A 17,234-nucleotide genomic window follows, 5' to 3' on the forward strand; every position below is an offset into this window, starting at 1 on the left:
TTTTTGTTTAACTCTCCAAGTATTTCAGTCTCTTCCTTCCAGCATTCAGGCTTTTCAGGTTCTGCCCAACCCTCTGGTTTTACATTGGGTTTTCTCCTCATGTCCCCATGCTCAGTCAGCCAAGGGCAACCCTTCAGATAGTGAGCACACTGGCCACCCAGCTTGTGCAAGAAAAAGGTCCAGAATCCAGCTCAATTTAACACTGGGCTTACACAGATACGTGCTGCAACAGTACTCACTGCACCTCCCCAGTAGTAAGGATCAGGATTTAAGAAAAAAAATGAAAACCACAATACACAGAAAAGGCAGGGTGGGGAGGGTGAGGGGGGTAGGGGTGGAAGGGCTGCAGATTCATAGCTTGTAAACTACTTGCCAGCTCCGAGTTTCATTTTTTGCGGGCTCTCCCAAGGTCTCAGATCAAAATAGGCTTAGTCATATTACTTCAAACTGAACACGTAGTTTACTAAAGAAAGCATTTACAAGCTTCCCAAACTGGAACAAACAGGAAAAAAGGTCAGATTAGCACTTAAGATGTCAGTAGCTGACAGGACTATTTACCTACTGATGGAAACAGCACTATTAGATTACCAGGGATAGTGTACTTATATATGTATTCTAATACATTCTTTACGAGGAACGTGATACGGGGAAGGGTAACAAGAGCACAGCGAGTGGGAAAAAAGTAGGTAAAGTAGGTAAATAGTTCAGTTCCAGTAAATGTTATTAAACTTCTTCCTCATTCAGGTACACACTACTATTACAGTACAAGGCCTCGCACCACTTCCAGAATACACAGAGATTTCAGCTGTGTGCTGACAAGTTTTCAAGGCTTAGCAGCTTGGGTGGACCAAAAACCAGAAGACAGAATTGTCCTCTACTACCACCCCCCCCTCCACCCTCCCAAGGGAAGATAAAAAGGGGAGTAAGGACGAGAAACTTAATGTTGGAAATTAAAACCAAAACCAAAACTAGAACAGAGAAAAGGCAGTAACACATGGGATAAAGAACAAATATAAATACAACCCGATCTTGATGCTGGCAGGGATAGGTGCCTGAGGGCCCTTGGAGCAGGGCTGACTCAGGAGAGGGCCCCACGGCTCTTCCCAGCACCCGATGGATGTGGATTCTGAAGAGCACGCGGGGAGCTGGGGATAAAGGAGCACAGGGGAACAGCGGAGAAGCAAGGAGGAAGCAAAAGAGATGGGGCTGCCTGACCTTGATAGAGTATGGGCAGGAAATGGGAGGCAACAGACCCTCTGTGTTCCGCCCCTCTCAGAGTCTGCATGCCCTTCTTCGGTTCCTGGTACTCAAACTATGACAAATTATACACAGATTATCACTGTTAACTGCTGTCTGCCATTTTACCCATTTTCTCCCTTTCATTTTTACTCACTGTACAAATTTTAAACCTATACGAAACTGACGACTTTAGAAGTCCTTATTCCTGGGATAAGTAAAGCATTGATGAGGCTCTGAGGAGATAGTGACAATAAAGGCAATCAAAACATATTTCCAAAAACTAACTTTAAGATAACTGCAGTAACTAAACATCCAGAGTCCAAGCATTAGAGCAATGTGAGGGGGGGGGGGGGAATCTAGTAGAATTTTTGCCCCTCAAACTGGAACATAAACGGTGTAAAGCACATCCCAATTTAAGATTCCTAAAAATAAAGCAATTAAAATGTGCAACTAACTTAGGGAATGAGTTCAAAATGCTTTTAGCAGTGGTTTAACATTTCATTGTACTATACTAGTGTAGTATTTCCTTTGTGTGGTCCCTGAATAACCCATAGCTTCACAAGGTTTTCCCTCAAAAAGTCAAAAATACAGCTGCAAGCATAACAATACCAAATTTCTAGCAAGCGACCATGTGCAAGCTGCACACAAAACAACATAGGCTGTGAGAAGCCATTTAGGGAAATAATTTAAATGGACAATTCAGAAAACTTTACAAAAATACTTCTTTTTATTAAAAGCAGCAATTTCAAGCAGAACAATACACAAAATGTAAACATCACTAAGTTCAGCTCCTGTCTGCTGAACCTTTGAGAAAGTCTACACTAAATGCATCTACTGTACTAGCGAGTTAACAGACTATATTATCATTTGAAAATATATTTTCTACTTTCAATTAAGAAAAAAGTCATTTATCTTAGTCTGTCCCAGCGCCAGATACTGGCATCATCACACACAGCTATAAGGATACTGCTATCCCTGCTAAAACTGGTTTGTCGAATGGCAGCGACACATTTTGGATGAGTAAGAGTCGTACACCTGCAAATAAAAGGAAAATCACTCAGCTGCAACGTTAAATCTCCACTTGCCACCACATTATAGAGCACTGTTGCACCAACTTCTTATTTATGTGACGCAGGAGGAACTAAAGGGCAACAGGATTTTGCCCTTCAAGGGGTATTTTGCGTTCCAAATGTGAACTTGGGAAAGCAGCGATTTCACCCACTGCCATTTCTCCATCAAAGCAGTGACTGAAAGTTCAATGCACTGAATCACAGCATTTAGGACTTCATAATCCATGCTCTTTCTCAGTGGCTAGGAATACAATATTGTAATTTTATGATTAAAACGTTTTCAGGAACTTCATACATTTAGGTGTGTGTATATATATATATATAAACCAAATATTTATATAGATTTATATATAAAAGATTTATGATTTATTATACAGTGTGCAGACAATTGTAATGCATATTATTTATCCACATAATGTACATTTTATAACCATAAATAACATTTTTATTCATATAGCATTTTTATTCATTTACCTCTATGTTTTAATATATAGATGTGTACATTGCATGATTCTACAGAAAAGGCATGATGTGTGTATATATATATCTCCTATGGCCACACAGGTGAGCAATTGTAAAGCCATATTTTCTCCACATTATGCTCATTACTAACCTCAGACTCATTATACTATTGCTTTCACCTACTTCTTCTTTGTCAAGTGCTACACTCACCTAGCACATCCTCTCTTAATTGCTTTTTTCCACCTAATAGTTTGTAAGCTCCATGAGAAACAAATTGCCTTTTACTGTATCCACATATGGTACACAGCACAATCTGGCCAGGACTCTTGGCATTACTGTAATATAAATGATAAACTAGTAAAAAATAGTGTTAACCTTCAGGAGCTCAGAATGCCTCCTTACCCAAGTAGATAAAATGGAATGTGACCACTACTATTAAAGCATCTCTGTACTTAGAAGCAAAGGAAGAAGTACTCAAACTCCCTGTCTTAACAGAAATCAAACCAATAAATAAATAAATGAATAACAGCAACTACTCACTTGGCTTTATGAGGATCCTCTATTTCTAAATCCCAAACATAAAGCTTGCCAACCTGATTGCCCAGAGCAAGCATCTTTAAAAGAAAGCAGAAGATACAGAAGTTTTAAAATAGTATCTCAAAGAATGAAGTCAGATTTTTATAAAGGCTCTACAGGTGATAAATTGTGTGTGAATGCTTGAACATGAATGACTTCATGGGTTCTTTGGAGGGGTTAAAAAATGCTGTAAGACTTGTCTCCTTTCTCTCACTTTATTATCCATCTCTGTGGATGGGGAAGAACAACATTAGTAAACATAGCTTTGGTAAAAACTAATTTATTCGGTGGAATTTTTTCCACCAAGCAGAATGCAGAATCAAAAATCTGCAGCTCCTCCAGTTTCCTATAAAGCCTTTTGCAGAATATAACATCACAAAAAAAATATTTTCCCATGCCCATAAGCATGGAATCAGTGAAAAGCTATCCACCTTCAAATTCAGGAAAATTGATGCTGACACTTACCTTTTGCCAGAAATCCATTGAAAATCTCATGTACCATATATCACACTGGCTGTAATCAAATCTCCCAAGTATGGTCACATTTGATTCACTGGGCTTGATTTTATCTATATCATCTTCCATTTTGCCAGGTTTCCAGCACACAATGGCATTTTCACAAGACTGGGGTAAAACAATGCAAAAAAAAGAAAAAAAAAAAAAAAGAAAAAAAAAAAAATTCAAACTGCATATTCAGTCTATCTATAATTATAACCAAACATGTAATCTCCAATGACATAAAAAAAGTATAACTGAAAAAATCTCATCTCTGTTGTTAGATCACAGCCACATCTCCAGTCTTTCATCACTGGGACCCTGCTGCTTTCAAAGCTTGGCCAGGTAACATGATTTAAAGAGCCCTCTCTCACCCACTTCAGGGGAAGTCAACCAGATGTGCTCAAACACCTTTTCATGCAAAGCTGAAATTAACCTGATGTGAAGATCGTTTACCCAACACCTTCAACCAACAGGACCATGAGTGCACCAGTTTCTGGCAAGGAGGCAGTTGGGCTACTTAGTTTAATATCTGCAAGCCAGTGTTAATAGTGGACATAATACATGAATAGAAGTTACTCCATTTTGGGAGCCCTCATTTCCTTCTCTTGAAGCAAGAGAAGCATCTTCTCTTTCTGTACATTCTTGTGTAAAGATAGTTTTAGCAATTTTTAATGAAGAAGCACTACTGTATTTCCCTTTTGGACTCCAGAAGTAGACTGCACTGAATCACAGCATTCTGGTTAGCTGGTATACCTATGCTTTTAGCAGAGGTACAGCTGTAGTAATAATTTAAAGCAGTAAATTATACAGTAATAGGCAGTACAAGCTGCTTATTCACACACTGACAGTTGGCGAAAATTCACAGTGCACTTCATAAAATCATTTGACACAGCACAATTTAAACTAGAGACACAAATCCTAGTGAAACTTCAATTGTTTAAGATCCTCAAAACAAGAAAGCAAGCGTAATGTAGCTGAAAAAGCTGCAGCATTACCTTGGAAAGAATTAGATCTCCCAACCATCGTACACAGTCAACATAGTTTCTATGTATGTCTCTTGTAGAAAAGTCAGGAAAGTGAATTTTCTGGGAAATAAAAGGCCTACAGAGAAAATTGCCAAGTGAGATTCAGAGAAACACAGAAGCACGATTTTCAATGGCCAGTTTTACCACACCTTGATTTTAAAAGGACAAACCTGTCTTTTTTAGCAGTTCGATAACAAACTGATTAAACTGATTTTGTATGTTTTTTTTTTTAAATAATAATGGAAGCAGTCATTGTTTTCATCCTCATTCTTAGTTTCCCATGTATAAGACTGTGCACAGACAATGCTGAGGAAAACCACTTCTTCAGAGATACTGAATACAGCTCTTGTTGCCAAATTCTTCAAAAACTAATTAGAGTTCAAGTTTCCAAATGCTGCTTCTATCTAAATAGGTAAAAAGAAATGACCACTAAAAAAAAAAAAAAAAAAAAAAAAACAACGCACAAAAAACATGGCAAAACACATTATTTAATGTTTGGTAACATTAGCTGTGAAAATACTCTTGGTTTTTTTGGTCTCATTGCTGAATGTGTTGAGTGTGTTTTAGACTCTTCAATTCTCCCAATGGTTCAGCTGGAAATTAAGATTAAAAAGTTGAGGAACCTCGTGAAGGATTTATCTATCATGTATCTAAGTGATGTGAACACTTGGCAATTGAACACTTGACAATTTACTCATATCTGAGGTCAAATCAGAGAATGATGAAAATTAAGATCAGTTCTACCTGAACAGTTTTGTCCCTGCTCCAAAGTCGGATAAAATACAACAAATAGTGGTAATTACTCAATATAAAACTATGCTACATTTAATTATATGGATTTGATTCCCTCCTAGAAATTTTGATGTGAGGAAGAAAACACATTGACAACTTGAATCACCATGAAATACAAGCTGTAATTAAGAATGACAAAGATTCCAGACATTTTCTAGTCAAACAAATACAAAATAATAAAGAGATTTGAAAATGTGAGTCTCAGAACTTCCAATAAAATCCTACTGAAGCAAACTTCAGTAAGACACTAATTAGTGAGAGATTCAGTATCCAGCACAATCCCCAGGTCATGCACCACCCCCAAATCTGGACAGAAACTAACCTGGGCCACTCAGAGAGATTATTCATGTTTTGCAAAGATAGTCAGGAAGATGAAGACCACATACCTGTTGGTTTTATTTGGGTTGTATTCGTAAGACTCTTTGATGGCATTTATCATTCTCTTGGAATTAATTCTCCAGAGTTTGAGAGAGTGATCCATCCCACAGGACATGATTTTTTCACCAAGAAGATCATAATCCTACATATATAAAATAATTTTGAGCACTCCCAGTATAAGCTGCATTAAATCAACTCAGATTTTATTCCACCATTTCCATCAAGACAGCATTTTCTGTGTAAAGAATGCAAGAAATATTTCAAATAGAAAAATACTAATGTAATCCTGCTCACTGCAAAGAAACAGAGTATCTTAATATTTACTTTCTTGCAAACCAGAGAGGTATTCAACAGCACTGACAGGCAATGAATCTACAGCTAGTTCTTCCCCTTCAGTAAATTCCCTAGGTTTCATTTTAGAGAGCAACTTGGGCAGAATTCAAGGGCTATGAGATGGGTGATGACTTTTTACAACTACTTAATAGAGCATCAAGTTTCATATAGACATAACCTGCACCTCTCAGGTCATACAACAGGAATGGAAACAGTTCTTAAACAGTGTATTAAAATATTCTGGATGATATTTGCTGGGGACCAGTGTGGGTTCACACCCACAAAAAAGCAGCATCACTCACCTGAAATAACTTCTTTCCTTCCCTACCATGTCTCTCAAGGTTTATTTGCTCTTGCTGCTTTGGCTTGGTAAGACCTCAAGAACTTCAGAAGTGGGACCATCATGAAAACATTTTACCTGGTTTATCCCTAATGATCTCTATTTCATTTACTTGTAGACTGCACTGTGTGAAAACTCACTGTTGAAAATGAACACCTGTCCTGTGTATTGAGAGGATCAGATAATCAAACCACCTACAATTAAACTTGTCTATCCCCTTAAAAACAGTATCTATGCACTTCATTTTTTTTATTGGGAAAAATATCAAAAGCAGTGCACAAGAGAATAAGAAGTTGCACATTGTAGACTTACTAGCCTTCATAAAACTAAATCACTGCCCCCACAGTCTTCCACTTACTGCACTTAACACCTCATCCCTGTGCCCTTCTACTCCTCCAAATATTGCAACCAGCGTGTCTGTCTGGATGTTCCACAGTCTCAATGCATGATCTATAAAGAACAAATAAAATTACATGCTGCTTTTTAGATGTACATATGAATAATATATTTCAGTTTAACCACTTTCAATAACAGGTGTTCATGTAAACATCAAAAAGGCACTGAATTCTTCCTCAATTTTTAGAAACAATGGAGCTGTGTTTACTGAAATTGCCATTACAACTAAACTATTGCTAGGCTAATTTTGTAATTGAAGAAATGTGCCCACCTACCCCCCTCCCCTAGGACAGCTTCTAGCAAAAATATACTTGGATCTTCAGATCATCCAAAAAAGCACATAGTCAGAGAATCAAGCAAGTGTGCTTTTATTCAGTCTCATCTCAAAAATAATGCTGTGTACCAAAAAATGATAAAATTCCTTCCAGCCATTCTCAGAGAAGTTCTGCTTTTCCATTTCTTTTTTTTTTTTTTACATTATTGACAATATTATTATATATTGACTATATTATTGACTATATTATTATTGACTTTTTTAATATTATTCTTTAGGAACCACAGACTGTAGGGGTGAGAGAAACTATTTCAATAAATAATATGTATTCCAGAGTCAATCAGATTGATCCACTTCTTTAAAGATAGTCTAACAATTTTTAATGAAGAAGCACTACTGTATTTCCCTTTTGGACTCCAGAAGTACACTGCACTGAATTACAGCAACACCAACTGGAGGGCCAACAGAGTTCCAAATATTTTTTCTCTTTTTTTCTACTCAGTTTTCAGCCAAGCAGCTCTGAGACCCCAGTATTCTCCTGTCACCTCATGGCTTTTCAGAGAGTACCTAGTCCAGAGACTGAACATTAGAACTTGTGGTACTGCAGCAGATGTCAAATTGTTATTAAAAAGTGAACCTAGAAAATACACAGAACTCAAGAAATTCAGTGTTACAGACCCACAGCACAAGCTTGGCAGTGGGAAGAATGAAGTTTCCAACTCCTGTTCTCATGTAGCTTCATCAGCAATACCAAATACATTAGAAGTCCCCTTATGTGAACGTTTCCAACTCATTCCTGAAGGCTTGCTCTTCCTTTACTTAACAAAACCATCAAGGTTAGGAAGCTGTGGCTGTTTACATGTTCTGGACAAGCCCAGAAGACATCATACCAAAAACTTGCTTCTCCCTTCACACAAAGTCCAATTAAAGTTGGAGCTGCTCCTGAGCAATGGAAAACAGAAGTTTTCCCCAAGAACATCAGTAAATGTTGCCTGCGACACTAGGACATTCCCACTAGATGGCAACATGATCCAACAACTGACAAAAAATTTAACTCGACTGTTGGAGGAGTAATCCCAATGCTCTTTCCATCTCTCCTAACAGCAGTGTTGTTGACAATCCCCTTGCACCACAGGTAGAGTTATGTTTATTGTAGGCCATGGATTTAATATGTACAAGGGATATAGCCATAAAAGAGCAAGATTTGCTCTAGACTTTCAAGGTAAATTTGTTCAGTGCCATTCATAAAAATTTCATGGAGGTTTTGGCCATTTTCAAGACCAAAATCCAATCCAAAGTATCCTGATTTATACGAAAACAAAAGAGGTTTTTTCCTCACCTTTGCTTACAGATAAAAGGAGATTTGGATCTCTGGGATGGAATTTCAGTTCATTGATTGCATTTCCATGGCCCACGTAGTGCTGGGATAGAATTCAGAGACCAAGTTATCATTTCCCCTCATGTTTACATGTATTTAGAAGACAAAAAAATTGTGTCTTATTGAAATGCAAGCTGCACCTCAAAGTTCTGAGCACTCACCTTTATGCACTGCATTGTAATGGGATTAATTATCCTAATAATACCCCTGGACCCTGCCACAGCCAGCAGTGGATGGCTTGTATTGCTATCATATGTCCATGCACACGTATAGAAATTTTCATCTGCCTACAATACATTATGTCAAGGAACACAGAAAAACAGTAGTGGTTTGGGTTTTTTATAAACAATGTGGATTTTCTGAAGTAAAGTTGCTGCTATTTTATGGAAGTACCCTGGAGCCTCTGCTAGACCCAATATAAAACATACTTGACTATACATCTGGATATACAAAAAACATCACCTTTCTAGAGATGCCAGATGCCAGTTTCCTCACGTCTGTTTCATAACATACCAGGAACCCCTTCTCTCTCTTGGCATCGTTTTTCAATCTCTTTTATCAAAAGAAAAAAAAAATAAAAAAGAAGACTGGGAATGAGGATGAATCAAGACTGAGTTCACAAGTTCTGAACTAGTACACTGCAAAGGATCAACACAAGTTACTACTAGTTCAGAGCAGGACATGTCCTTAAACCCAGTTTCAACTCACAGGTAAGTTGAGACCACTGTAAAGCAGTGAATATAAAACTTTACACAAATATTACAGTTGGGAAATTAACCCTGAAGGAGAATCAGTTTTCAAATGTTTTAATGAAGCATGCTGCATGAGTCTGCATTTTTAATATTTTTTCAATAGGAGGGACTCTAGGATGTGGGGAAGAGGAAAGGCTTAGACCTAAGGTAAGGAATGTGCCACAGGAGCAAAGTATTAAATCACAGAAATGACCTTCATATGCTTTTTCATCCAAAGCTTCTTTATTTTTGCTCAGAAAGCAAACAAATGGCTTTTTAGCATAAAAGGATACATCAGCATCCACATAGGACTGCAATAAACGGATTTCTCCTTGGGAATGACATTCATACAAAGTAACCTGGAGGGAAAAAAAAAGGGGGGGGAGGGGGTGTTTGAGTAAGAGAGAATGGTTCTTGCTGGTGATCTTTCGAAAGAAAATCACATTAACCTGTTTAATTGACTTCTTGATGGGGAGAGGTAGTGTGCCTTTATGGTTTAGATCCCATCCATCATATGTTTTTTCCAGAAGGTGGAAATTGTTTGATAGAAGAATGCTTACAACGGTCTCAGCAAAGCACCACTGCAGGACTTGTCAGCAGTCCTTTGCAGACATTAAAATATGTTATTTGCCTTGTCTTAGTAAGATTAAATCTATTTGGAATTAGTTACTGCAGCCATCTCTAACATGACTCAGTCTTTTAATCAGCTATTGACACCTTGTTTAATCTTAGTTTAGCACTTTTGGTACCTGCCAGGTGGAACAAACCTGGAAATGAAAGGCTTCTTGTTTATTCACATTTCCACAGAATGCACCTCAGAAGTTAGACTGAAATGACACAGATAGATCATTGTTCAGAAAAAGCCTATAAATCACCCCACATAGGTCACTAATTTAGCTGCTGAACTATGGCATCATTGCAGACACTTCTCACCCATTTTAGAGCATATTACTTTTTTTACACACCAACATCTATGAAGGGTAATTTCAGTGCAAAGATACATTTATGTACCTCTCTTCCTTATATCTTTTTATATTAGGAGGATTTTTTTTCTTTACTGTATAGTCTAATTCCCAAATAGCTAACACATGACTTCATAAGGCAATCCAGAAGATGCAGCTCTCCTAGGTAACAGATGCTATGTACTTTCAATTTCAGGTATCCTGTGTCCACACTAAACACAGGTAAAGGGAATGGCTGAAAAAAAAATGCAAGCAGAACCACAGGGAAGGGCTTATGGTTAAAAACAGATTACTCACTCTGTTGCTGCCTACAGTGGCAAAAACAAGAGGATCACCTTCTTTACTGTGCCAGTTAAACTGGACTCCAAATAGAGGCTGACCATGGTCCTCCTGCAGATGTAAAGTAAGATTAGAGACAAAAAAAGAAAAAAAAAAAAAAAAGACAAAATCTACAGGCATATTATTTCTGTGAAATTCAGCTCTGGTGGTAAACAGTTTCATTGATGTTTTCCTCCTCAAACTACCAGGTTCACATCCAGTTTAATTTCAGAGAGTGAACAGTTAAAAATAAGTTTTGTAACATTTTTAACTTGGCTGTCTTAGGACAGGTTAAACAAATATTCCCCCTCCCCCAAGTTTTAAAAAAGTGAAAGGGAAGAAAACTTTGCCTTAAGAGTTATGGCCAGAAGCTGGCAGAACTCCCAAGTTCTATTTGCAGCTCTATTACTTTGTTTTGCAACTTTCAAGAGGGCATCTAAGCCCACACCTATATGCATTTTATACTGATGTCATTACCTCCCCACAAGGGTTTACAAACTCACATTGAAGAACTATACTGGTGCAAGGGTGGAGAAGGTGACATTTAACTATTAGGTCTTGCAACTCTATCACAAACACAAAGTGTCTCCAGCATGTTACAATGCTGCTACAAAGTTCATGTCTACAAAGTGTTTTCAGATCACAAAGTTACCAGAGAATAGCCAAGTATTATTTTTATACAGCTCGCATTGGTTTGAGAAAAAAAAAGCAGATATGTTTATTAATTGTGATGAATATGGTGGTGCTTGTTATTAATTGATAACAGTATTTTGGCCTGTCCTGACAGGATGTTTTCAGCAAGAATAATGTTCATTAAAGTGCCTCCCCACAGGGGACTGTCTGGGACAGGCAGGCAGGAAGGAAGTGTCTCATGATGGCTGTTAAGCAGCCTTCAAATGGCAGAGCTTTTGAGGCAACAAGAGAAATATTAGCCCTGGCAACTCTGGGCTATCCAAGAACCAGAGAATAAATCTGAGAAGGGGGTGTGGGTGGGGAGTCCAACATTATTTTGGTAAGTAAGGAAGCCTGGAAGAAGTTAAAAAAGTATTATTTACAGAAAAAGGCAGTGGCTATTATTAAGAGAAACAGCTAGAAATAGAAGGCAGAAAACCTTTCACCTGTGCTTCTTAAAGATAAGAGACAACTTTTGAGGCTGTACACGGACTGGAAAAAATTATTCAAAGTTTAACACAAAGTTTAACCTACTGTAACATGAAGGAACAGGTTAGTGGCTTTATGCGATGAGGGATTTGGGATATTAGCAAAGGGAAAAGTAGCAAGGTTATTAATGGCTGCAGGACAGAAGGAAAAAGCAGGTATTCAGCATCTGCAAAGCAGTTTAATTTAACTAGAGATGAAGAATGAAGAAAACTAAGACTTTTGTAAATCTGAAAATCTGTAAGATTTATGTCATAAGATTGCATACAAAAGGCCAAGACTTTTAGTGCCCAATAAAGCTATGAAGTTTACTTTCTAGTTATATTTTTGAGTGTATTTAAAGCTCCCTTAAGGAGAATGGCTGAAAGGCCAAGTAGAGAATACATAAAGATTTCCACTAATAATTAGTTGGTTTCAAATTTCTGCATGAAAGATTTTATGCTGGTGAATTCTGAGGGGTTTTGACATACTGCATGACAGTAACACAGGTAAAATGCATGGGCTCTCGTTTTTACAAAGATACATTAGCAGGGTTTGCACCTGTTTTTCTGGAGTAACACTGTGCTCCCTCACACCTACTGTTTCTGATAAATTCAGTTAAGTGGGAAAAGTGAAGAGGGAGGTGGTTTTTTCCCCCCCTCAAGATTGGAATTTGCATACACACCTAAAGCATTTAGTGAACTTTTTCAAAGACAACCTCCTTTCCTGGAAAAATGACTCCACAAGACATGTCTTTAGACCACTTGTGTCATTTGTACTATGTGCCTCACACAGAGTGCTGCAACCTCCAAGGGCCTGATCATCCATACCACAGTTTTTCTCATGTTTAATTGATGAAAGAGTCATACAGAGACTCTGGCAGGATGTCATTAGGGTATCTGAATAAGTTATACTCATGTCATTTAAACTACCATCACGCATCACGTCTTTCTGAACTCATATACAATATCCAATTGCTTATCTCCACAGTATCTGCAAGATTAGTAAGGAAGAATATGAAAAAGAGAAGCTTCCTCACACATGAAGTAAAACAGTTACCAAATCTGGCTGCTACCTAGTCTTTGTATTAACATGCACATTTATTATTAGCATTAATTTCAGTTCAAAGAGAAATTAGAGAAAAAAAAATAATTAAAAACTCCTCAGGTAGCTGACATGCCACATTTACTCCCTCACAGCTTGATTCCACTTGCACTGGAATCTGTTCCCAGGCCCTGATCCAAACCCACAGAAGTCAGAGATTGCTTAACTTCATAGGGTCAGCCTCTAGTGGGGCCTGTTGGAGTCGGGGTGAAGGATTGTTCTGTTTTCTCAGAAAAGTACTCACTACTTTGGAATATATTGTTCAGATTGAAAACAAACATGCTAACAAAACCCCAAACTTGTTAAATGTTTGGTTGCTGAAAGGCCTGTGCTTGCATTTGAAGCATAAGTTGAAGCCACAAAAATCACCACCTGTGATGATTTCACAGAACTGCTGCCTACTGAGGTGAAAATGAAAGAGCCTCCCTTCCTCCAACTACACCCTGAAAAGAACAGAGACAATGTGTTTTTTTTAAAGTATAAAAATTTAGATTTTATAAAAATCTGATCTGGTGAGTGTGAGGAAAGAGCTACTCCAAGATTGCTAGACTGTTTTTTATTTCTTTTGTTAAAAAATGCATTTCAACAGCTAAAAAAATCTGTACAGGTTCTGTGCTTTGCATCAAGGTGTCACAGATTATTTTTTTTAATCTGTTCATCCAGTTTCTTATCTTTATCTCAAGCAACTACAGCTTCAGTGAAATACATAGTAACATAATGCACATAACGTTGCAAACCTGTACTAAAATTGAGTTAACTGCAGCACTCCCATCTGTTCCCTATTTCTCAGTATCCTTCCAAACTTCACCTACTGCAAACAGGGAAAGTACTTTCTTCAAATGAGCATGGAACATAATTGTATTCAGGTTCTTAAACATGTATCTATCCTGACACTGTCTGGCACCCAACTTTAACATTACTGCCAGTGATCAGCACCCAGAATTCCCACTCTGAAGCTCACACACACCTACCTTCAGGCTATTTACACATTTGAAGGAATATTTGCACTTTTTTGACTTCCATTTTCCTTTCCCCCAGCTTTTCCTTCCTGGTGCATTAGGAGTGTTTGTTGGTGTGTCAGGGCGTTCGGTGTTGGTACCACTTTCAATACTAACGGCATCATCCTGAAAACATTCAAATTATATAGAATGTAATAAAATATAATTAGCAGCTCTTTAAAGTCAACTGATCTTGCAGCACTCGGCCTTTTTACTTTTTCTTCTCCTCCATAAGAACAGATCTCCCAGGGCTTGGGTGTTATTTAGATTCATTTATTTAAATCCATTGCTAACATAATGATAGCATTCCTCCTCAGAAACAGAACAGGGGCCACATGAGGACTAATCCAAAAGGGACAAACATGAACTGTCATCTAGTAAAGTTTCTTCAGAATGCTGGTAGGCTGCCCTTAAAAAAAAAATATCTAAAGTGGTTTCTTTCTGTAGAAAACATCTTTGACCTAGATGAAATGAGTACTTCTGAAGTACTGAAGGAAGAAGTTGTTTGTGTAAAAACATTATGCTTAGCCATACCAAGAATCTGTTAGGAGAGACTTCTGGACACCCTCAGCAACAACAGGCACAGCACACCTCTGCAATGTCAGCACTGCCACTAGAAAATCAAGTCCAACCTCTCCCTCCTTCTGGTACAGATACTTGCTTGCTTCAACTGAAAGCTAATTAAAAAAAAAAAAAACAAACCAAACATGCCAACCAAAAAACCCTAGCTTGCTGCCTGATCAAGCTAATCCAGCTGTCTCTCCAACTGTCAGCAGACAGAGCTAAGGAAGATGTGGACAGATGAAAAAACAAGGAGGGGGGGATGTATGCACAAAACAACCCACCCAGTTGCTGGGAAGTTTCAGCTCAGCTTTGGCCAATTAACAGAAACTGCAATTTTACATGCACTCTGACTACAGGACACTACTGAAAAGGACGTTTCTATTCCCTGCATCACCCAGCACTGGCAACCCTGTGCTTCCATTTGAGTAAGTTCAGTTTACTAAAAATTAACTTTTTTTTTTTGTCAAGGTTGTCTGTTCACTTTCCATCAGAATAGTGGTGGCAAACAATTCATCCCAAATCCAAGTGCTTTCTAGATCTGAAATAGGGAAAACAGAGGCAAACAACCATCTGTCAATGGAAGAGATTAAATGTAACATGAAGCTGCATCAACAACTCCACTGGGTATATGGAATAATGTCAACTATAAACATTATTACACCAGTTCTGACTGAACATTTATTCTTTGTCCCAGTTTCATATCTGTACCATCAGAAGCTGTAGAGGTGGTGGTTGCCCTAACAACTCAGAAAATCATAAAGAAAAATAATCATTTCAACTCCAAAAGCACAACCCTCCCCAAATAAGCATGGTTTGAGCTTAGCAATCTTATGTTTTCCAGTTGCTTCTCCTTCACCCTAAGAAATTTCAGAGCTTGCCCAGTCCTCATCTCCCAAGCACACTTGCTAGCCAGTCATAATACTACACAGAACTAGACTAGTCAGGCATCACTGAGGTATGATACAGCTATGATACAGCTATAACACAACTGACTACCTTGCATCCAGGATACTCATGGAATAAAATACACCCATTTTTCCAAATCAATACTATTATGACAACTTTTAAGCAGAATCCCAGCATTTCAGGAGAAGCGGAGTCCATTAGTAAGCTCTTGGAAAGAGTTTCACCACTGAACCAGATCACATTTCCAATAACCAGACATATACTGTGGTCACTGACAGCCTACAACACACCAAAACAAACATGAACACCCTTGTCACCAAATTACACCTGGACTTACAGGTGATGATGAACCATAAAAAAAAAACAAAACAGCAATAGTAGTGGTATGGAGCACCTTGAACCTGCCTGGTGCCTCACAGCAGCACTTTCAGAGGTTGTGGGGGAATCTATCCAGGTCCCTCACTTTATGGCCAAGTGCTCTAACCAGAAAACACTCTGCATAAAACTAACACCCAAATATCATCCTCTGTGAAGTAATTACTTAAGATAATTGCTACATATCTCAATCTCAGATTAAGATTGTTTTTCAAGTATCAAGATAGGCAAACTATACCGATCGTATTATCTTTATTCTCGACACCAGCTTGTCACCTATTTTACAGGCTGCCTCCTCCTCCTCCTGCTGACAGGAGCTTGTGAGCACTATTCCCTATTTTTCATTCGCCGAAAGGTAGCACACGTAAATTCAGGCTGCATGTTACTCTGCAACGTGACAGTGAAGACACACCATGCAAAACAGCGAAAAATATAGAAAATGTTGCTGTTGAGCCGATGGGGGGAAAAAAAAAAAATATGACATTTTAAAGCGCACTTCCGAGTCGGAGCCCCCTTAGAGGAGGTCGGGCCTCAAATTCTCCCGCACCCACGTGGAGGAACACCGAGTGTGTCTCCCCCAGACCCACGCTGCTCTCTCCCACCCCAACCTGAGGGCCCTCCAGCCTCGAGGGGCAGCCGAGCCGAGGGGGGGGAGCTGATTCCTTTCTTTCCCTCTTCATCCCCATCCCCTCTCCCGCCCAGGATGCTCCGGGGAGTCGGACGGGCTAGTCGGGCCGAGGCTGCCAGCCCTGGAGTTCCCCTTACAGCGGGGCCCGACAAGCGGTTCCCTCCCCCCTCACCTCAGCGCTCCCCGCCCGCCCCCGGCGAGAGGCCCCGCGGCCGCCTCACCGCCCCTCCCCTCTCCCCTCTTCTCTAACCCCACCCGGCCTCACGTTCTCGTCGCCGGACAGGTCCCCGGGGTTACTGTTCTCATCGCTGCTCAGCTTCTGCTTCTTCGCCGGCATCTCACCCCCCGCTCCCGCCGATGCCGCCGCCGCCGGGGTTTCTCCCCGCTCAGACATCTTCCCCGCCCCCCGCCCCGCCACGCAGCCGCCAAGCGCGGGCGGGGAGGTCGCAGCGGCCGCCGTAAAGCGGCTCTCCCGGCCGCGCTGCCACACTGCTGCAAACGCGCCCTTCCCGCGCTCCGCGCTGTGAGGGGGACGGGAGGGACAGGATTCGAATTAACCCGGGTTTTGGCAGCACCGGAACGGAGAGGGATTTTATATCGTTTGCTTGGAGTGCGGCCGTGCCGGGCAAAGCCGGCCGAGGACGCGTGTGAGGCAGGAACAAGCTGCTCTTCTCCCCCCCAGGTGTCAGCGGTTCCTCTGCCCAGCTTCGTTCCGCTCCCGAGTGCCTAAAAGGCTTCGGGTTTTTGTCG

The 17,234-nt window shown here is 39.7% G+C and overlaps 1 protein-coding gene across 1 annotated transcript; it reads right to left on the reverse strand.

The window, feature by feature from the left end:
* Nucleotides 1-1,944: 1,944 nt before the first annotated feature.
* Nucleotides 1,945-16,906, reverse strand: EED (embryonic ectoderm development). The gene is made up of 12 exons (XM_071730120.1): nt 16,750-16,906; nt 13,985-14,137; nt 10,752-10,844; nt 9,786-9,851; nt 8,923-9,048; nt 8,723-8,804; nt 7,072-7,163; nt 6,049-6,182; nt 4,841-4,946; nt 3,813-3,971; nt 3,312-3,385; nt 1,945-2,274 (listed from the first exon to the last, which is right to left on the reverse strand). The coding sequence occupies exons 1-12, from the start codon at nt 16,876-16,878 to the stop codon at nt 2,148-2,150; spliced, it is 1,341 nt and encodes a 446-aa protein (XP_071586221.1). The 5' UTR covers nt 16,879-16,906; the 3' UTR covers nt 1,945-2,147.
* Between the last annotated feature and the right edge of the window lie 328 nt (nt 16,907-17,234).

The sequence above is a fragment of the Heliangelus exortis genome, chromosome 1 (assembly GCF_036169615.1).
Source record: "Heliangelus exortis chromosome 1, bHelExo1.hap1, whole genome shotgun sequence".
Lineage (NCBI taxonomy): Eukaryota > Metazoa > Chordata > Aves > Apodiformes > Trochilidae > Heliangelus > Heliangelus exortis.

Bases quoted from the DNA above. Each gene is read 5' to 3' on its own strand.
- EED (XM_071730120.1), bottom strand. From the start codon at position 16,878: ATGTCTGAGCGGGGAGAAACCCCGGCGGCGGCGGCATCGGCGGGAGCG. The intron at 10,845-13,984 runs GTAGGTGTGTGT...TTACATCTGCAG, and splicing joins AATGTGTAAATAGCCTGAAG to GAGGACCATGGTCAGCCTCT. The intron at 2,275-3,311 runs GTGAGTAGTTGC...TTTTATTTGCAG, and splicing joins GAGGATCCTCATAAAGCCAA to GTGTACGACTCTTACTCATC.